The sequence below is a fragment of the Chlorocebus sabaeus genome, chromosome 27 (genome assembly GCF_047675955.1).
Source record: "Chlorocebus sabaeus isolate Y175 chromosome 27, mChlSab1.0.hap1, whole genome shotgun sequence".
Taxonomy (NCBI): Eukaryota; Metazoa; Chordata; class Mammalia; order Primates; family Cercopithecidae; genus Chlorocebus; species Chlorocebus sabaeus.
The window spans coordinates 40,135,176-40,157,754 of NC_132930.1; the positions used below are offsets into that span (position 1 = coordinate 40,135,176).

At 40.9% G+C, this 22,579-nt stretch overlaps 1 protein-coding gene across 2 annotated transcripts in view; it reads left to right on the top strand.

The window, feature by feature from the left end:
- The window catches only part of CLNK (cytokine dependent hematopoietic cell linker), a 248,402-nt gene that overhangs the window by 43,530 nt on the left and 182,293 nt on the right, over positions 1-22,579 (top strand). Inside the window, exons 1-2 of one of the 2 annotated variants that reach the window (XM_008017900.3) lie at positions 6,713-7,061; positions 22,401-22,453. In XM_008017900.3, coding sequence (XP_008016091.1) covers positions 22,443-22,453 — 11 coding nt within the window. In that variant the 5' untranslated portion in view covers positions 6,713-7,061; positions 22,401-22,442. Of the gene's footprint in view, positions 1-6,712; positions 7,062-22,400; positions 22,454-22,579 lie in introns of those variants that run through there. The other variant, XM_008017899.3, reaches the window with a different exon arrangement.

Below are 22,579 nucleotides of genomic sequence, written 5' to 3' on the forward strand. Positions count from 1 at the left end.
CTTGCTTCAAGACCTAAATTCAACCAATCTGAGGACAGATGGTGCGGGGCCCTTTGTCCTGCCAATTTGGAGACCCTCGCAACAATTTAGCCCCTGCACAGAGAGGGGATAATTTTGTCAGCATGGTTTAAAAATACTGCAGTGTTTTTAACCTTGGGCAAAAGTGTTTGGCAAATAACCCAAAGCAGATTTTTTTGTTGCTGTTATAGATAATGTCACACTCCCAGCCAGATTTGTCTAAACAAGGCTCTGCTCAAGATAAATTGCTAGCAATGGATGACATTTACATGTAGAATTAAGAAACATAGCTATGCTGAGCTGGAAAAAGATTTGGAACTTAGGTCTCTGTCTTGGTTCTTCCCCCTACTCACCTTGGTGACCAGTCACTTCACCTAGTTAGGACTCCACCGTCTCATTTGAAAATGTGAGGTTTAGACTGTCATCATTTCAGTTCAACTATTGCTGGGTGACACAAGGTGGGTCCTTAGTATTGCAGTGAATTCCAAGATGAGAAATAACTGTGGCTACCCTCAAGGAGTTTATAATTTATTAATATATATTATACCCCCATATTATATATATTATGTATACCCCAATACATATTACTACATATACATATGTATACCCCAAAACCTATTAATACGTATTAAACCCACAAAGCTAATTCTTCCCTTGGAACTTCTCATGTGTTTCCTCTACTTGGAAATCTCTCCCCTCCAGAGCTTCACTTGGCTGGGTCTTTCTCATCACTTAGACCTCAGCTCAAACCTCACCTCTGCAGAGATGCAGACTCAGACCTCCATACATAAAGTTCCCACCCCACACTCTTCATTCCATTATCCTGTTTCATTCTTGTGTTGCCCTGCACCTTCTCTTACATGTTTATTTATTACTGGCATTTCACCAGGTATAGTAGCCTGTGCCTCTACCTGCTCCCATGGCCTCAGTAGGACAGAGCTACCAATGTTCTGAGAGCCTTTATGGTGCGTAAAGGGGACTCATGGAGACAGTGGGGCATGAATGTATCTCTCACCAGTGTAGTGAGAACTTGGTGAATCTGAGACTGGTATGGTCAAAGGTATAACAGCAATAATGGTACCAACACAATCATTATTGTAATGATTAAATTATGCATTTATGCAAAGTGCCTAGCACAATTATAGCATATTTTGAGGTCTTAATTAATGTTAGCCTCATGAGGTCCTTCTGGGGAAAAGTAGTGTGAACTCAGCAATGAATTTGTAATTAATGGATATTTATTAATTGATAAACTTCTATTATTTTTTAAGTAGAACTGGGAGAGGTAAAAGAAACCAAAGCAGAGATATTCAAAAATATCTTTTTGAATATCTTTCTACATTCACGTACCACCTCTGCTTCTGTGGTTTCCAAAGAACTTAGATATGAATGCAACAAAAGGAGGCTAGGAAATAAATACAAAGTCAGAAACTGAGCCCTGGATTTACCCACGTTGGGTTCTTCTGTCCTATGGGATGCTTTAGTTAGGGTGGTTGGGCCAGGAAGCAGGGCCTTGCTGGAGAGAGTAAAGTAGAAACACCCCCACCCCAACATAGTTCCCAGACTTGACCAGATGTGTTTGGATGACAACTGTGTTTATTTACTGAGGTGTCGACCAGGGAGTTATTTCTTAGCAGCCATGAAAATTGTCTAACTCATGCCATAGACCGTGGCAGTTTAAATTCAGCACGTCTGAAATCCAGCAGAGGACACGACTTCCGCTCACATGGAGATTCCCCTTTCAAAAGTTTTAGCATGTTGTGAAAAAGAAATCAGAGCTAATTGAGGGGAGGCTCATAGCATGTGTCCTGAAGGAGACAGGCTATGAGATGAGAAGGGAACGGCAATTAGTGTGAGCTGAGCTCCTCTCAAGGGCCTGGAGTCAAACTGCCTCAGGCACCAATGTAAACAGGTGCTAAACTGTAATAAATCAGAGATGCTGGCACTAATTAACACAGGTTTCCACTCATATAATTTGTTAAAAAAAAAAATGCATGGGTTTTGATCCGTTGCAGGAGATAGCACTCTGAACTAGGAATTATTAAAACAAACAACACACCCTTCTTCAATTGTGTTCAGTGGCTCTCTTTTGTGTTTTGAGGGCGTATGTTTGTGTAAGCTGCAAGGTGCTATCCCAGGCCTTGATACCAGCCTGAGACCAGCTGTCTGATAGGAGCTTGAACTTGGCAGTCATTACCAGCTGAAAGGATGAAACCAAACATTAAATGGTGTCAGGGTGTTTCCCCAAAACCAGGGACTTCTTTCTTCATTTTAATTTGTCTTGTTGGAAACATTTCAAAAAAGGACAGGGTGTAGTGGCTCACACCTGTAACCCCAGCACTTTGGGAGGCCTCGGTGGGAGGATTGCTTGAGACCAGGAGTTTGAGACCAGTCTAGTCAACATAGGGACATCCCATCTCTACAAAACTGAAGAAAGTTAGCCTGGTGCAGTGTTGTGTGCCTGTGGTCCCAACTACTCAGGAGGCTGACGCAGGAGAATCATTTGAGCCCAGGAGTTCAAGGCTGCAGTGACCTATGATAACATCACTGCACTCCAGTCTGGGTGACAGAGTAAGACCTCATCGCCCCCGCAAAAAAAAAAAAAAAGAAAAAAAAAAAGAAATAAAGAAAGGAAAAGATAACTTAGATAGCAAAAACAGCGAGAAAATGGAAAGGTTAGGTAAGGTTTTGCCATCTTTTATTTTTCCCCCAGCACATTGCCTCAATTTTAGAAAGAGGAAGTGAATTAAGAATCAAATCTGTTTCTGCACAAAATGTTTATTCATAAGAAATCTGTTTCTCGGGGGGAAACTGGGTGATAGGTACTACATGGGACCTTTCTGTACTTTTTTTTTTTTCTTGTGAGTCTATAATTGTTTCAAAATTAAAAGGTTAAAATAATAAAATGATATTTAAAGTATAGATTAAAATGTCAGTTTCTTCTCATGTACACTAAATGCATAGCCGAAGCTTAAAAAAATTTTAAACATCTTCTGTTTGAATAGATTTCAGGTTGTTCACAGATGTGTTATGCCCATATATTCTTACCTGCTTGTATTTGTAAGAGAATTTTATCATTTCATGCATTAACAATGCCAGGAAGTTAGTGGTATTACACCTCTTTTTAAAGGGGAAAAAGGGGAGAATCAGTCAGGTTATAAAACTCATCTACATTTATCCAATTAGTGTAACTGGGTGGGATTTGACCTAAGCCAGTGTAACTCCAAAACCTGACAGCCTTGCAAATTAGCCTCCCAGCAGGCCATGCAAGAGCCAGGAAAAGCTCTTTCCCAGTCATCCAGGCACCATGGTCCTCTTTGAATATGAATGACCTTAAAAGTCCTGTTTGGGTTTTTTTTTTTTTTTCTCCCTGTATTTCTTCCACATGATCTACCCAAGAGTTTCATGCTTGAGTAGATTATCCAGAAAGTGAAAACTTGGCAGAATCACTAGGTCAAGCACTGACTGAGAAATATCCCGTTTGACCGCAGATTCAGCTCTACACACATTGTGCATCCCCTATTAAATCACTTATCCACAACTGAGTATTTCTGGCGGTTCCATGCTATGCTTTAGTGGCACTGTGAGACAGGCCCAGCAAAAGCCAAGGGGGCTAATGCTAAGTATAGCCAGGCACACACTAGCCCGTTGCAGGAGGTAAGCAATTTTATCCTAAGAACCACTCCTCCAAGTAAGTATTATCATCCTCAAGTTACATAAGGCGCCCAGAACGGTCAAATTCCTTGCCCAGATCTAGGCAGCCACTGTGGGATACATCTGGATAACTGTAACCTGGTTGGCAAAACTCAGACTTCTCTGGATTTATACTTCTTATTATGACTCAGGGTCCATGAACCCAAGAGGGAAATGGGGGATGAGAGGCAAGAACTCGTGAAGCAATGAAAACAAAATGAATTATCGCCCAAAGAGAAGATGAACGCAAGGGAGTCCCTCTAACTGTGGAATGTGGGACAGGCAGCAAGAACGTGCAGATTGGAACTTGCAGCTGGCCTGAGACTGAGACTCTCTTGCTGCTTTTATGCCACGCTCTTCCTTGCTCCCTCTCCATTCCAGCCACCTTTCACTATATAGGCTCCTTCAGTGAGCTACGCTGTTTTTCCCACCCAGGCATCCAGACTGACAATATCTTTGGCCTTGAATATGCTCCTGGACACCTCCTTTACTCCTTCCCTTCTCCTCTCCCTCCTCTTCCCTTTGCTGCTTCCTTCTTTCTTAGAAGACTTCTTCTGTTTCTTCTTTCCTTTCTTCTCTCCTCTTCCCTCCCCTTTTTTCTCCACTTCTGGTCCAGCAAATCTCTACTTACTATCAACACCTCAGCTCTCCTGTCACCTCCCCAGAGGAAATCTGGTCTGAATTCACAGAGTAGAACACATGTGCCTCTTATTTGTTTCAGAGCCCTCTTTGTTCCTATCTCTGAATACATCATCTTGATGGTTGATTTCTTGTCCAACACCTCTCTATTTTATTAGATTCGAAACTCCATGAAAGTAGGGACAAGTTTTTTTTTTCACCTCTATATCCCCACAACTTGCCCAGTGCCTGACAGAAGTAGGTAGTGGATGTGAATATCTATTTGTTAAATCAATACATATCTGATCAGGAACTATTCATTGCGTTTACCACAAATTGTAGTTTCATATATATCTGAAGTCCATTCATTTATTTTCACCTCTTCTAGGCTATAAACTCCATCAAAGGATTAGGTATCTCTCTTACCTAGTTGTATTTTTCAGCACCTAATAGAGCTCCTGATGGATGGTACATATTCAACAGATAATAAATTAATGAATGATATTCCAAGAAAAAAAGCTATAAATATCACCTACACTATTATCAACTTTGTCATTAGACCAAACTGTCTTCAATTCTTCCTTGGTAAAAAGCAGTAATATTCATATCGTTAGACTTGGGTTCTTATTGCAGTCTGGCCACCAATTGGATGTGAACATGGATTTTAGATTATTTGTCAATAAATACCACAATAATTCACTTTTCTTCATTCACCCCTTGAATAATCTTCTCCCACAGTCACTCCGAACTTGGCCATGTGACTTGCTTTGGCCAATGGGACCATGGCAACTAGGATGCAAGCAAAGGCCTGGGAAAGGCTGGTGGCTGGGGTTTCCCCTCTCCCACTGACCTTGGAGGCCCAAACTCACCATGTAAATGGGCCAAGCTGGCCTGTTAGATATGCAGAGGAGAACAGAGGCACCTGGCTGACGTGATTGTCAACCAACACATGTATGAATGTGATCATCCTAGATCATCCAACAGCCTCTCAACCACTAGCACAGACCAGATGATCAGGTCTTGTTATGGGTCAAATATGTCCCTGCTAAAATTCATTTGTTAAAGTCCTAACTCCTCCATACCTCAGAATGCCTTCTGACTTGGAGACAGGGTCTTTAAAGAGGTAATGAAGTTAAAATTGGGTGATTAGGGTGAGCCATCATTCACTGTGACTGCTGTCCTGCTCAGAAGGGGAAATTTGGACACAAACACAGGGAGAATGCCACGTAAACACAAGAACAAGGATACAAAGACACCCACAAGCCGGGGTTAAAGGCCTGGAACAGATCCTCTCCTCACGGCCCTCAGGAGGATCCAACCTGGTCGACATCTTGATCTCAGACTTCCAGAGGCCAGACTATTAGACAATACAGTTCAGTCTTCTGTTTTGTTAGTCACTCAGGGCTCAGTCCTTTGTTATGAAAACCCTAGAAAATTAATACAGGTGCAGACCAAAAGAAGTGAGCAAGTGACGCACACAATTATGAACTAAATAAAATGGTTACTGCTTTAAGCTCCTAATGCAGCAAAAGCTAATTAATAAAGTGGTTAAACTACTTAAGTCTCCCTAGTTTTCAGTTTTCACAATTACAAAATGGGATTTAAAATATGTTCTTTGCACGGTTATTAGTAAGATTAGGGAGGATAATGCTTGCAAGTTGCTTAGCAATGTAACTGACTCATAATTAGCGTTCAAAGAGTGCTTATTTTCATGTTTTCCTTAGGGTGTCTGTTAAGTCAAAACCAGAGTTATTTACCCAAGAAAATACAAACTTTTACCTTTGAATTTACTGTAAATAACGTTGGGGTTTGTTATGGAATTCAACATCAATTTATATAAAACTAGAATGTCACATCCCCAGAATGGAAAATAGGCATTCGGCTAGATCAGCTTAAATGGACCAAGATTAAGGCAGAAGGAAAATATATTAAGCAGCTAATATGTGCCCAAACATTGTTGCATGCCTTTATTTACAATATTTTGTTTATTTATTAAAATATTTCTAAAATATAAATGCTATTATCCTTCCATCACAACTGAGGAAATATCATTTCCTCAATGAAGGAAATATCATCCTCAATTATCCCTCATTTTTTAAAAAAGTTTCTAAAATACAAATATTATTATCACTCAAACTACTTGAGAAATAAACTTCAAAGTGTCCAAGATCCCATAGCTAATAATTAACACGGCAGGCATTTATCCTTTAGTTCCCAGGTTCTCTCCACAACACCTGGTCCTTGTGTCTGGGGGGGCCTCAGGAAGCCATTGCAAAATTAAGCTACAAGATAGTTAATGTCCACTATGCATGTTAAGTAAGACTCACAAAACCCACCTTCCATGCTTGAGTGTTGCCCAGTAGTTCCTTTTATTGTGTTCTGGTAACTATGAAGTGCCACGTAAGGACACCGTGTGTCTTTAAACACACCCTTTGGGTTGGAAGATTTCAGCCTCTGAAAGAGTTTCACGTATTGCACTCCAGCCTAAGAAGAGGAAGTCCTGCCAGCCCTCAGGTCAGACCTCTCAGGTCTGCGGCTGCATTTCACAGGAAACCAAGCCTAAAACGGACATATCAGGAGGTTTTCTGCTGAAGGGTACTGCTTAGCATTGAGAAGAATTCAACCCACCGCCTTACTGATTTCCAGCACCCCAAGGTCTCCGCGCTACCGCCCCTCCTCACAGGGGACGGACACCTCAGCCCAGATCTCTTGGTGCTCTCCACGCTGTTCAGGTAAACTCATTAGGCCATCTCTTGTGAGTGATCATCTGATGGCCATGTCCTTGTCATAAATGATCATTAGGAAAGACCTGAGCAGCAAGGAAAAATGTGTTTCTAACGTGGAAGTCAGGGCCCTCTATATAGCATCAAAGGGGCAAGAAGAAAGCCCTTAACTCAATTGTTAAAGATCCTTTCATTCTTTTGGGAGAAGGAATCAGGATACCTACCCACAGAAAATTAAAAGACTAAATGTTTTCAATCTTCTTTGCCTGGAGCTTGGACTCCCTGACTGTTTGCAACTGAAATATAAAGACCAGGCCCCAAGGTTGCCGTTCCTGGCTGACTTTCATTAAGTCAGCCCCCTAGAAAGAAAGCCTCCATTCAAAGTAGGTCATTCAAAGTAGAAGTTAACTCCTGGAGCCCTGTGGAAATATATTTTTAACATTCCCTAAAGTAATACGATTTTCTTTCTGCTTTGGTGTGTAGAGGAGACTTAGACTTTGGAATCACACAGGCATCCTTCCCCTCACAAAAGTAAGGAGCTCAAAAGTGAGGTTAAAGTTGGGGTTAAATTTCTTACCTTGAAAACTGCCAGGAGTCATCTCTACTGGGTTTTTCTTGGATAAAGCAAACAAACTGGAGTGAGACAGAAAAGAAAATGACTATCATCAAAATATGGATACTTTGATTTTAAAAGGTGTTGATATGTCTGAACTTTTTATCAATACTGTTTTTATTACTTTACACCAGTCTTACTTATTTGACTTCTCTGTTGTGAGTATTACTTGTTTATTACTTACCTACCTGGCTGTTTCTCTGGCTGTCTCTCTTTGCCTATACTGTGGCACAGCTCCTCAATAGTGTTGTTCTTTGGATTTCCAGGGGCCTCCCAAACCACCAGGAATAATCATTTCAAATATCAGGAAGACAATGGTAGACCTGGTTAATTGAAGGCCTACCAGAGAAATGACAGAGCTTCAGAAATCCTGAGAAGCTTAAGATACAATATGCCCTAGAGAAGTAGGAATGGCAACTGGCATTTACTTACCTTCAGCTCCTGCTGGCCTGGAGAGTTGGCTGTTACTTTCCCTGGTTTACAGGTGAAGAACTTGAGCTCTCTAAGTAATATGTGCAAGGTTGTTCAGTCACTAATGTCAGTAACGGAATTCAAAAGGAAACTGATTTTCCTGACTAACTGATCAGAATGGTGAACAGTGTTGGTTTGCAGTTTCACAGAGCTCATCTCTAAACTCACTCCTGTGTAGTCTCTGACACGAACCATCTAAATGGTAGTATTTCTTTCTTATTCCCAACAAGCCCTCTCAGATGACTCTATAGGCCAGACCATTTGAAAACCAATGCTTATAATCTTCTGTACCATCTGGCCAGCTCTGGCCTGAACACCAGCGGATTCTGTTTCTTGATCACTTTGCCACGAGTCAGGTGCTGTCTTAGAAAGTCCATAGGATTTGATGCCTGAGCAAAATGGTGAGGATCCTGACTCTGCCACTTGGACAAGGGATGTGACTTCATATCTGACCCTCAATTCCTGCCTCTTTTTAATAGAGTAAGATCTCATAAGACTTGTATTGACAATTATTTAGCCTCAATAACGTAATATTTATATTACATGAAATATGGTGCATTCTTAACATTTAGCAGGTATTCAATAAGTGTTGGCTTCTTTCTCCACTACTTTCTTTCTTCACTCCAAATCACCTCTGATTTTATTCATAAAATATGACCACAATAAGGCCGGGCGCAGTGGCTCAAGCCTGTAATCCCAGCACTTTGGGAGGCCGAGATGGGCGGATCATGAGGTCAGGAGATCGAGACCATCCCGGCTAACCTGGTGAAACCCCGTCTCTACTAAAAAATACAAAAACCAGCCGGGCGAGGTGGCGGGAGCCTGTAGTCCCAGCTACTCGGGAGGCTGAGGCAGGAGAATGGCGTAAACCCAGGAGACGGAGCTTGCAGTGAGCTGAGATCCGGCCACTGCACTCCAGCCTGGGCAACAGAGCAAGACTCAATCTCAAAAAAAAAAAAAAAAAAAAAAAAATGTGACCACAATCACTACGGAATTGATTAATACACGTAAGTTTACAAATATCGTATTTTAATAATCTCATTAAAGAATGGTAATATTCCACAGTTGCGTAGCCTTATGTAATCCAGGCCTTTGAATACATATTTTCTTCTTGAATGATCTTAACAACTTAATGAAGTAGACAGAGCACATGTTAGAGCATTTAAAAGGTGAAACTGGGGCTTAGAAAAGATGAGGAAGGACAACTTGGTGAAATGGAAGGAAACGGCTTTGAGATCGTCAAAAATGGATGTGAATCTAGTGTGTGACTTCACTGTTTGTCTTTAGGTAAGTAGCTTAATCTCTCTGATCTTCAGTTAGCTGTTGCTGGTGTTGTGTAATTGGAAACTGGGTGGAAGAATACATTTTGTGTGTTGCTTCAAGAGTGAGAGCAAATGTGCACACAGTGTCTGACACAGAAGAGACAGCCAGGAACTGGCTAAATGGTCACATGAAGAGTAGTAGAGGGCGATCTAGAAGCATCCTTTTTTGAATCCTAGTACATGAAGCAGTTATATCCACTATCAAAGCTACTGCCAACATCTGCCAAGACTTGAGTTCTGCAGAGTTCTTCCAGACTGTACCTACCCTTCCAGCATGACAAAGAGACATAAAATGTTCAAAGGGGCTAAATTATTAACCAGAGAGATAAGTATCTGAATTTAAATTATATTTCTGATTTTTTAACAAATTAAACCAAACATTCACTGATGTTACCAATAAAACTGAGAAGCATCAGGGTAGATATAAGCAGTAAAAATAACGACCCCCCCGGCCCCCGCCACCCTCGCCACACACACACAAACAGAATTGTGGAATAGAGCTATCATAGGACCACTTTTTGTGTTTATTATTTACTTTTTGTTACTCTTGTGGGCAGAATATGTGGGAATCATTATTGTGATTATTCTGCTTAATTTTAATCATGTCTTCGAAAGAGCAATGACTTACAGGTTACCATTGAAGTGCTGCTGATAGACAAAAAACGCTCAACATTTATCACTTTTTTAGTAGGTGTACTTAATTCTTACTTAACAAAAGTGGATTCTGAAGTTCAGGCAGGCTCCATTTCATGCAATGAATAGGAGCATATGCCAGAAATGAGACCCAGGTCCACCCGAGCCCCGAGCTCCTGCTCTTGGCATGGTGCTCCATCAGTGCCCTGCTGATGTGCCCAAGTTCATGATCAGGGCATCCATCACTGTCTTCCAAACTAGCCAACAGTATTTAAGGAACTCCCAGATACACCACAAGCATTAGCAAAATATGTATTTTAGATGTTTCTTTTAAATTTCATTGGTGATGCTAATTGAAACACTGCTTCCTACACACTTATACATGAGAATCAAAATCCTATTGTGTTTAAATGGTATTGTGGTTTGTCCTGTGAACTAAGATAAACCAAAAGGTCTAGATGCAACATGAAAAATTAATATCCATGTGTTTGAGTGATAATCTTTAACTATGGTAGGTTCTGTGTTCAATTTCGTGTAAGATAAAGATGAGGGCTGACTAACAGCCTAGGCCCAAACTCTGAGAGGGCTGAATTTTTGTGGAGGGCCCAAGAACCACCTTTCACCATCAGTTTCAAAGACCCAGAAAGCTAATTGAATCCAAGGCACACAGAGTTGATGGAGCTTAGGAGGTCAGTCCAGTCTGGTACTCTGGTCTATCCATCCATCTTTGTTGATTTTGTTCAAGTGTACTCAAATTATAAGTTCAGATGACTGGCATATTCCCTCCCAGGAGACAAATGTACACCGGAAACTAAATTGCTATTGGGCAGTAGCTTGGTGAGCACAAAGTCAGAGCTGTGTAATTTCAATAGCTGGATTTGCTGAGCTATGGGAGGTCTGATGCCTTGACAGGTACCTGCAAAGCCAGTCTGCCCCATGGCTACCTGCAGATATTTATACATCAGGACATCCTCACTCATGGGCAAGTCTAGGGATCTCCCGATCAGTTTTATCTGTCTGGGCACCTTACACAGGACACCTCCACACTGTCCCCATCCCAAACTCCTACTTCTGCTACATGCTCTTTTCACTACACCACGCCATCCAGTCATTGGGACGTGGATATCCTGGGTTTGAATCAGTTACTTCCTAGCAATATCGTTTTAGGCAAGTTACTTAACTCCTCAGAACCTCTGTTTATCCTTTATAAAATGGAATGAAAATATGTACTGCTCGAATTTGTGGTGAGAAATGAGATTCAGTACATAAAAATGCATATCATGGTGTCTAGCAATTATTAAATACAAAGTAAATGGTAGTGGCTATTATCATCATTGTTAGCATTATTATTGTGAGTTTATTTTATATTTAAACAAACCTTCCTTAGATTCTTGGCCTTTTGTCCCTTTTTAAGATATTTGACCTGAAGAAGTTCTATTTTAAGGTGATTTCTGCAGAATACCTGATGTAAATGACGAGTTGATGGGTGCAGCACACCAACATGGCACAAGTATACATATGTAACAAACCTGCACGTTATGCACATGTACCCTACAACTTAAAGTATAATAATAATAAATACATTTAAAAAAAAAGAAAACTAATTTCATCATATCCTTATTTATTTTTTATCATTCATCTATCAAAGTCTTGGGTGTCTTACAATTCCTTAAATGTACTAATCCTCTGGAAATATTAAGATTTAATGAAAAACGATAGAAATTCTTTTGGAATACCTTCCTAGTCAATTTCAAATCCTCAGAGTTTTTCACAGCACTGATACATAGAAATTACTCAGTAATTATCTGAGGAACTGTTCTTGCACAGCAGTTTATACTTTACAGAGTGCTTTCACTTTCATCATCGCATTTGGTCTTCAGAATAATCCTATGAGCAAAGAAGGATGAGCACTCGTAGCCTCATCTTTCAGATTTGAGAAATTGAGACTCAAGTTGTAGATTTCACTGTATAATTTAGCATACCTAGGCTGAAAGACTTATCTCCCATCTTGCTAGATAAGTGATCCTGAATAAAAGAAGAGAAAAAGAGATAGTTAATTATGCAAGGGGAAGTTTAATTCAGGGGTTAGGTTCTAAATGTACTTGAAGTTACAGATGGAATGATGATCTCATCTGGATCCACACTGCATTTGTTCACCAGACAGGCTTGGCTCAGGAGAAGTCTCTTGCACAGAATGACAGGATTGTTCAATGTTAAAAAATCTAGGTCATTTGGATTGTTGCTGTATAACAGAAACCAAATTGAACAAAATACCCTATATATGGTTCTGGTAAGCAGTAAATAGTATTATTATTATTATTATTACTATTTGTATTAGTCCATTTTCACACTGCTGTAAAGAACTTCTCTGAGATTGAGTAATTTATGACTGAAAGAGGTTTAATTGACTCACAGTTCCATATGGCTGGGGAAGCCCCAGGAAACGTACAATCCTGGCAGAAGGGGAAGCAGGCACCTTCTTCACAAGACAGCAGGAGAGAGAAGAGTGAGCAAGACCATGGAAAACTCCCTTATAAAACCATCAGATCTCATGAGAATTCACTCACTATCATGAGAACATCATAGGGGGAAACAACTCCCATGATCCAATCACCTCCTCCCTCCCTCGGCACCTAGGATTACAAATCGAGATGAGATTTAGGTGGGGACAGAAAGCTAAACCGTATTACTACTACTATAAGTTGTATCACTCCTTTCCAGTCTTATTTAGACTACCTAGGCTTTTGCATTTCTCCTTTGGATTTTAAATTTCCCTCAAAAATTTTTCAGGCTCTCCTGATCATGAAACAGCTCCTCAGAAAATCACCAGCATACACCAGGTGCTTAATAAACGACAGCTGAAAAAAATTAGAGTCCTTTTGCCATTGGTCTTTAGATGTCCATGGGAATGGTGGGGTTTACCGGATCGATCTTTACCCCTATCTTCACTGCAGAGCCAGCCTGTAAATTGTGGTAAATATATAGCAATCCCTAAATCTTAGTTTATTTTCTTATACTTTTTGTCCTCTGAAGTTTGCCTTCAGTACCATCTCAATGCATTAATCAATCCAAGGAGAAACAATCACAGTTGGGTATGTTCTGATTTAATCCAGACCTAGAAGTGCCTGCCCCTAATCAGTGTGGTTCTGCTATCATTTATGAAACCCAAAAAAAGAAAACGGGGGCGAGACAGAGGTAAACTTAATAATAATAAAATAAAATATCTGTTAGGATTTTGGCAAACTTGGAGACTATTTTTCTACAGTCTCGCTTTATGTGAACAGCAAAAATCATTTTAATAATAAGAGCAGAGAGCAGGAAGATCCAAAGAAAAGAGAAGGAGGAGAAGAAGGAAGAAAAATGAAGGATAGAGGAAGGAAACGAACATGAGAAAGGTAAATGAACAAGAAAAAGGATAAAGGGTCTATTCACCACAAAATGGAACAAAAGGAGAGAAAGAATCTTACCACTAAAGGAAGGAAACCCTTTCTGCAGAATCAGGCAGCTGAAGAGAAAAAAGGAAATGGTTTTTGAAAACAAAACTCAACAGGAGTAATAAATTCAGAAACTATAGATTGCATCAGTTCATTAAGAGTGTTTTCAAAATCATTTAAAATAAAAAATGAGTGCACAGTCACATTGCCTTGAGATACTTAAGGGAAGTTACTCATTACCAAGACAGTTGCAAAATCTTATAAAAATATGCCACACGTAATAGCAGAAAAACTGGGAAAGCACTCTCTCTTACCCCTCAAAAAAAAAAAAAAAAAGAAATCTATAATAACAATCCATTTGACTTCACATGCCTCCACTCAATGGAAATCCAATAACATTAAATGTTATATTTAATTAAATTGAGCTGATTGACCCGACTGGACTATAGAATTAGAAATCCAATCAGCATATATTTTCCTCTAAGTATGAACATCTCCAAAATGTAACTTTCTCATTTTTGATATGAAAATTAAAGAAATATATATAACTCTGAATTGTAACCAAATTAATATCATCTGTATCTGAGAAATCTTGATTTTGACATGTTTATTCAAAGCTTCTACATGTGTGTGCAAACACACACACACACTTCTGGCCCTCTTCTCCAAATATACACACATTGCTCCTTTTCTCAATTCCAAAAATCATTCACCATTTTGGATATGTGTGATGTGGTTCTGCAGAAAAAGTCAGATGTGTATTGTGTGCGTTTGATACTGTTTTCCTTTTTTCCTGTTTTAATGAGAAAAAAAGCCTTAAGCCTTAATATAGACTTTATTGTTGATCCTTGACCCAGTTTTAACTGCACAGCTACCTCCTACCTTCCTGATTCATTCAAAGCTTTTCTTTAGCCATTCACAGTTTGCTTTTGGTCATTTCCTATATCCAGAAGGTATGTTGTGGATATTATTAGAATGATGTTTCCTAAGCTTTAAAATAAACAGAGGCCAGTATTTTTATAAGAATTATCTTCTAGGAATGAGTAACGAATGTTGGGGAGCAAAACAATTTCTTTACCCTAAAAGCATTTTTTTCTTCATGAAATATTAATTTTGGATCAGGTGAAATGCAGCAGCAATATTTATGGTAAATGTCTCTTTGTAAGCTCAGTTTGATGGTACTGGTGAATTCCCAGTGGATAACAAGAGTTCTCAAGGATAACAAGGAAATGCGATTTGTTGCATTACATGTTTCCAATTGTTTAAATTGCTTGTGATACCATAAGGGTATTAATTATTTTTGGATTAAGACACACGTGAAAAATCCAGCCTATTTATAAAACAAGTCTCTGCTTCTTAAAACATTCACTCAGACCCCAGGTGGGTTCTGAGCTCAGAAGCAGGCATCCTGGTTTTAATGCCCAAATTGAATGTATCTTCTTCGGAAATCTTATGGACACTTTCATCTGCAGAACGCTGTTTTCTTTATTCCAGTTTTCTAAAATATAGGTGTGATTCTTTAACCCTCAAATCCATTATCTTTATTTCATGCTTTAAGTTCTGGGATACACGTGCAGAACCTGCAGGTTTGTTACATAGGTATACGTGTGCCATGGTGGTTTGCTGCACCCATCAACCCATCATCTAAGTTTTAAGCCCCTCATGCTTTGTCCTAATTAGGTGTTTGTCCTAATGCTCTCCCTCCCCTTGCCCCCAACCCCCCAACAGGCCCCAGTGTGTGATGTTCCCTTCCCTGTATCCATGTGTTCTCACGGACATGAACACGGATAAAGCTGGAGGCCATCCTTCTTAGCAAACCAACACCAGAACAGAAAACTAAACACCGCATGTTCTCACTCGTAAGTGGGAGTTGAACAATGAAATCAAATCCATTATCTTTACAAAACATTTTCAAACCACAAAGTACTTAATGAGCTAATCAAATATAATCATTGAGACCATTTGCTCCAAAGTTGTGGGGTTGTTTGGTCCAAACAGATGGTTGAGGCAGGGGTCTCTCTACTCAGGATGTGAGCCACCCTGTGCACCTCTCTTTGACATGGTCCCCTTTATACCTGGAGGAGGTTACCGTGAGCCCCATAGGGAGACAACACACACTGTTTCTCAAACTGGGGTTCATTTTGGATCCCCAAAGAGTTCCAGGTCAGGGTTTATAAATTATATGGTAACTGTATTCATGAAATGAAAGCACAGAGTTCCAACCCAAAGTAAATTCATTATGAGTATATTCTGGCTCTTTTGCCTAGGCTTTAGGCTCTGGTATACACTTGGGCAATTTTATTGCCATGTTGACGTTTGCAATTAGATTTGCATTGGCATCTAGCACTTAGTACAGTGGTGTTTTTTCTTGTTGGAGAAATAAACTGGCATCATTAAAACAGGCAGCCTCTCCTTGTGGACTCCCAGAGGACCCTGGGCTCCTCTGCACCTCCACACTGCTCCACCCAGCGTGGCTCCTTCTGCCTAGTCCCTCCCTGACAGTGAGTCCCTGAAGGTAGGGTATGGTCTCCTCTTGAGACCTTCAGAGCTTCTTTCAGCTTCCCCACAGCAGAGTTGACTCTGGACCTATTAATATCCCCGTGCCAAGTGCCCTGCTGTGACTCCGGGTTCCACAGGCAGAACTGACAGATGACACCTCAGTGTCACTTCTCTTTGCCAGAGAGAACTATGCATGGGCTTTATTTCTGTGGCTAACCAGGAATAGAAACTGAAATAATTCCTATAGAAAGTGAATGCACAAACACCATGAGATGTGCTCCATTTCTGGGGCATTCCAGCTTCTCAAGGACTCCGAATCAAGGCAAGAAGATGTTGTATACTCTGATCTGGGTCAGATCTTGAAGTAAGACTCCTTGGAGGAAGACCTGCAAGACTGACACTCCACAGCCCACAAGTCCTGCCTCCCCTTCCATTATCATAGCCCATATGGGAGTTGCAGTTACTTCTTTTATTATTATTATTATACTTTCAGTTCTAGGTTACATGTGCACAACGTGCAGGTTTGTTACATATGTATACATGTGCCAGGTTGGTTTGCTGCACCCATCAACTTGTCATTTACATTAGGTATTTCTCCTAACACTGCCCCACCACCAGCCCTCCCACCCCCTGACAGGCCCCAGTATGTGATGTTCCCCACCCTGTGTGCATGTGTTCTCATTGTTCAACTACCACCTATGAGTGAGGACATGCAGTGTTTGGTTTTCTGTCCTTGTGCTAGCTTGCTGAGAATAATGGTTTCCAGCTTCATTCATGTCCCTGCAAAGGACATGAACTCATCGTTTTTATGGCTGCATAGTATTCCATGGTGTATATGTACCATAGTTTCTTAATCCAGTATATCATTGATGGACATCTGTCCTATTCAACATAGTGTTGGAAGTTCTGTCCAGGGCAATCAGGCAAGAGAAAGGGAGTTGGGGATACTTCTAAGGGGGAGTTGTGGCAAAGCTGGGTAAGAACCTGTTCCATAGAAAGCTGTGTAGATACCTCCAGGATGTATTTTTCCCTGTGTTCCCATAACACCTTATGCTCTATGCTCTCTAATTCCTAGGATCTGGAATGTGACTGGCACATAGTAAAGCCTTATAAATAGTTGCAGATACGGTAGTAAACTCTACCTTGTACAATTGCAAGAGCCTGGACTTTACTTCTTCACTGCCTATTAATAAGACCTGAGAGAGAAATGGATGCTTGACATGATTAGAAACCTTTTCCATGATCAAATTGTTAAAATCTTTGGATGTGGTAGGTTTTTGTTAAACATTCCGCTAAAAATTGACTCAGAAATAACTCTAGTATATAGAGGATTATTTACAAGCAGTGCCAGTTCCTAAACGTCTATTTAAGATGCGTCTGGAACAGCAAGGAGAGTGAACATGTGATTATTTGGTGCTTTCCGTAAGAATGAGAAAAATCGGTGTGTTCAGTGACAAGCTGCCAGTGAGTGGTGCTGGCCAGATGGAGACACGAATAGAATGACCCTCCCTCTGCCTCCCTTCTGCCTCCCTGCCTGTTAAAATACCTGGGACATTTAGACAATGTCCATACCTGGGCTTTTCCCTAGAACAACTGAGTAAAACTTTCTGGGACGTTATATTTTTTAAGGTTTCCAGGTAATTCCAAAGCATAAGCGGGTATGAGATTCTATGATTACATCAGTGGTTATTAGCAGATACTTACCTCAAGATGCTTACCTAAGCATCTTTCATTTCTAACTAAATCCAGTGTCACTTTAAGGCACTTAAAGTGATATAAGGCATTTAATTACTCTTCAAGTTCAGACTCATATTAATCACTATTTCCCCCATGTCTTAGATATGATAGTTTTTCATGTAATCCTCATAAGAGTCCTAAAGGTAGCTGTTGTGTTACCCCCATTTTACGGATAAGCACACGGAGGCTCAGAATGGTTAAACAGTTGTCCCAAAGCATAACTGTGAGAAACAAACTCACCTGTCCAAACTCAAAGAATGGACTCAGAGATCCGGAGAACAGCAAAAGTGAGACTTTTAATGGTGGTCTTACAAGATCCAGTGTCTGGCATGCACTCACACCCAAAACAGTTTCAACAAGCCATTTATCCCGTAATGTGCAGGTCCCTCCCCCAGTTCCTCATAGGCTGAGTGCTATGGGGTCACAATCTTCCCTGACGTTGCCTATTGATTGTTAGGCAGGGGCTTTAGGTGGTTTTTTTAGGGTTGTCTTGCTGCATTTTGTCACAGCCCACAATGCATTGCAATCTTAGTTAGCTCAGCTGCTCTTTAAGTAGTTGGCTTATGACCTAAGTAGCTGGGTAGGCCAATAAGAACAGACAGAGCAAGCTATTTTGCATACTAGTAAACCTTTATCTTAGACTAAACTTCTTTGGTTCGGGTGAGGGCAAGTAAGGTGGGGGAAAGCTGTTTCTTCTGTAGTTTGCTGACCTAAGCCAATTCAAGGCACTTTGTCTTGGAAATGGACCACGGTATACATTATTTCCTTTATAACTAAAACATGTTTGATTTTGTATGAAATGAGGATCATAATACAGACCCTATGAGGTTACTGAGGTCGGGAGATGGAGGATATACAACAAGTGATCTGTATTCACTCCCTTGTCTTTGAAAATACACACATGAGGAAGGGAAGGGGCTTGTATTCTCTACAATATATTACCTTCAAAAAGCCAGTGGACATAAGGCTTTTTGACTGACTCACCACATCCTTTGCACAATGGCTAAGATCAGGTCAGAGTGTGGTGCTTTCAATGTGTCAGCCATTCTGAGTAGAGCACAGCTGTTTACCCTGTAGAATGCCATCCCTTTTGTCTTGCTGATGATACTTTGTGGCTAACTCAGTCTCTGGTGAGGGTCGCTAAAACCTCAAATTCTGCTTTTTTTTTTTTTTTTTTTTTGAGATGGAGTTTCACTGTTGCTGCCCAGGTTGGAGTACAGCGGTGCAATCTTGGCTCACTGCAGCCTCCGCCTCCCTGGCTCAAGCAATTCTCCTGCCTCTGCCTCCCGAGTAGCTGGGATTATAGGCGCCCACCATCACACCCAGCTCAGTTTTTGTATTTTTAGTAGAGATGGGTTTCACCATGTTTGCCAGACTGGCCTCGAACTCCTGGCCTCAGATGATCTACTGTCCTCAGCCTCCCAAAGTGCTGGGATTACAAGCGTGAGCCACTGCATCTGGCCTCAAATTCTGCTTTTTAAAATGTCAGAAGAATTTGGGCTCTCTGTATAATATTTTTAAACTCTTCTTATACAATAAAGTGCTTGCATCTCTCAAAAGCTACTATTAGAATATTTTTAACTTTTATTCAAATTTTAAAATACAAGTCTAATAAGCACTGATAATACTGATCAAATAATATACATATAAGGCAAAAATTAAGGATTCCTCCCTGATCCCTCCTGTTTCCATCCCTGCTATCCTATGTGTTAGCAATTTGGCAGAATCCCCTGCAATTTGGCTCTGAACCGAGCTCTATTGGAGAAGACAATAAACTATAAGAAATGTAATGACAGACTCTTAACTTTTGAAACCATTTTTGTCACCAAATATTGATGGATTGTAATTTTTTTAATGAAACTATTTCCATTTCTCTGAGCTGAAAAAGACCTATTTGGCTTAAGCTGCTCATTTTTCAGGTGAAGAAACGAAAGCCCAGAAAGCTCCAATGCTTTACTCAAAGCTGCACGGTGCATGGCAGGGCTGGGGCTGGAGAGCAGCTTCCCTGGCCACCTTGCCAGACCTCTGATTTGAGACAATAAGCCTTGCAGAGAACTGTCCTGCATCTGTGGTCCCCTTACTCTGTACACAAGAACTGGCCAAGATCCGGGCACACAGGGAGCCGTCCATAAAGATTGGTTTATTTTGTCCCATTTCAATGCTACTTAATGCATTCAGAAGAATGAGGTAGCTGTATAAGCAGCTATCATTAAGAGGTAGATACTTTTAAGGGATGGGGGATGGATTTGTCCTGTATGACTGTAATCAAGTAATTTAATCGCTGTAAGTATTAATATTCAAAAATTGGCAACAATATCCCCACATACCCAAATATAACATGATGTGCTAAAGCACCTTGCAAACTCTGCTTTGTTATACAAGTAATTGCATATCCGTATTTCATAACGTTTCATAGTTTGTAAGACATGTTCATATGCGTCAGTTTATTTCACACTTAAGACATGACGTAAAAGAAAGATATTGATACTACTATTTATAAACGAGGAGGGACCAAATGTTCCTTCAAGGCCACACAGCTAGTTAATGACAGCACTGGAACTGAACAGAGGTCCCTCAACTTCCAGTCCAGGACCCTTCCAGTATTTGATGTGCATTCTTTGCATGACACTGATGAAAGTTCAAGTCCTCTTTCCCACCGCCATGATGGAAATGACTTCCAAGTGAGGCTAGGCACTCTACACACTGCCATAGTGGGCCATCAGTGAATGAAAGGCTAACAGCTGCCTCTCCTTTCCCTGCTGTCAATATTGACCTACAACATAAGACGAGGGGATGAGGCAAGGGGGTGAGGGCAAAGGAAAATACACAGGGTATCAGAGGTCATAGAGCTTAGTTGAAGTTCCTTACCATGGGTTGCCAGTATAGGTTGAAGATCACACAGTTTAATTTCAAATCCCATCCCTTAGCGTGCATGATCCTTGATCATCTCAATGCAAGGGACCTTCCCTCATTATTTTTCATGTACTACCAACATCCCAGCTACCGACCCTTTTAGTTTCACCAAAGTGTGCAAAGCCACTCTGGCACGATATGCATTGTAACATCTTCACACCTTTGCACATGATGCTCCATTTGCTTGGAACACCTTCCTTAATTTTGAGCCCAAAAGACCCAGACTTACCTGGCAAGACGAAGCTCAAATATTGTCTCCTCTATGAAGATTACTCTGGCTGGCTCTCCAAGACAGAGTTAGGATTTGTTATGTTTTGTTTTACAATTAACTGTTTTTTGCAAAACATTTTAATAACAGCAGGGATGTCATGGAGGATGCAGAAACCGTACTATACTTAGTTTTAGAAGTGGCTTAAGGGCAGGGACTGTGTCTCACTGGGCACAATATTTGCACAAAGTAAATTTTCAGTAAATGGTAGTTTCCCAGATGGATGAATGAATGAATGGATAGATGGATGACAGAATATACTAAAAATGCCTAAGGCTCAGTGGGGTGCCATATGCTGACAGGTTAGGAAATGGAAATTTCTGGGTCTCGGGACCTTGGCTCTTATTGCAGATGGGTATTCTTAGTCACATAATTAAATCTTCCTGGGTCTCATTCTCTAACTGTGAAACCCACTTTCTACCCTACTCCCCTCATCTGGGAGCCCAGGGAAGTTGATGGATATTAAACCATATTAATAGCTCCTCGCCCTTGGCTTCCTATTGAGTTTGGCCAATGGGAAATGGCATCAGGAGATCCAGGGCAAAAGAAGCTTGAGATGGGATTTTCATTCCACCCACCACAGCTCCCTCCCTGCAGGTCCCACAACTGAAAGCCACAGCTCCTCTTCTCGCAACCCAGAAAGAGAGCCCTGTCTCTGTGTCCCAGTGCCTACCTGGTCCCCAAACCCCTCCAAGCCCAGGCATGTGACAGCGCCCTTTTATTACCACCCCCAGATACTTCACTGTCTTCTGTGGATTCCTTCTACCCTGCCAACACCTTTTAAATGGTCTCTTTATTAAGCTGTTCTCAAATTACCCAATTTGAGAGTGCCATCTGTTTCTTGCTGGAACCTCAGCTGATATCCTTTACACCTCTCAGGGCCTTTGAGTAGGTTATATGAGGTCATTGATACAAAGCCCTTACTGAATACTCCCAGCGTCTCTGCTGCTAATTCATATGGTAAATAACATTAATAATCTTTCCTATGTGGGTGAATACAAGGCTCAAATAAAAATGCTGCATTCTACGTAAAGTGATATAGAACTGTAACTTTCAATAAATATTTTATGGTAAAGCCACACTTGGAAACGAAAAGCACCCCTTCTGCATGCTCTGGTTCGGAGCAGAGCCAGCCGAGCCTGGCTGACGTGCCCTCGGTGCCCAGGGGGAGCACACAATTGCACACCAGGGAAAGCCAGGCTCAGTTTCTGTTTCCTCAGCTCCCGGAGGCAGATGGGATGAATGCTGACAGAAAGAGGACAGCCTGTCAGAGAAAGAAATCCCCTCCCCCACTGTATTCCAGAAATAAGCCAATTCTTGACCTGAGTTGATTCTTTCTGCCATTTCCTCTAAACCAGCACCTGTATCCGATTTTAACAAGAAGCAACAGTGGCTTGTTCCCCAGAATTAAAACATGATGTGGAAGTTCCAGTAACGAGTTTGCTTTTGTTTCCACAGGCTGAATTGAAGATCCCTCTTATCTGCCGGGTGCCAAGAACTATGAACAGGCAGTAAGTACCATGGGATCACTGTGAGTCCCAATTCCCTTTTCGTAGTGGGAACAGGAGGCATTTTCTGGAAGATGAACTAAGAAATGGTGCCAATGTGGCCACCCGTGGAAAGGGGATTTCCTGAGA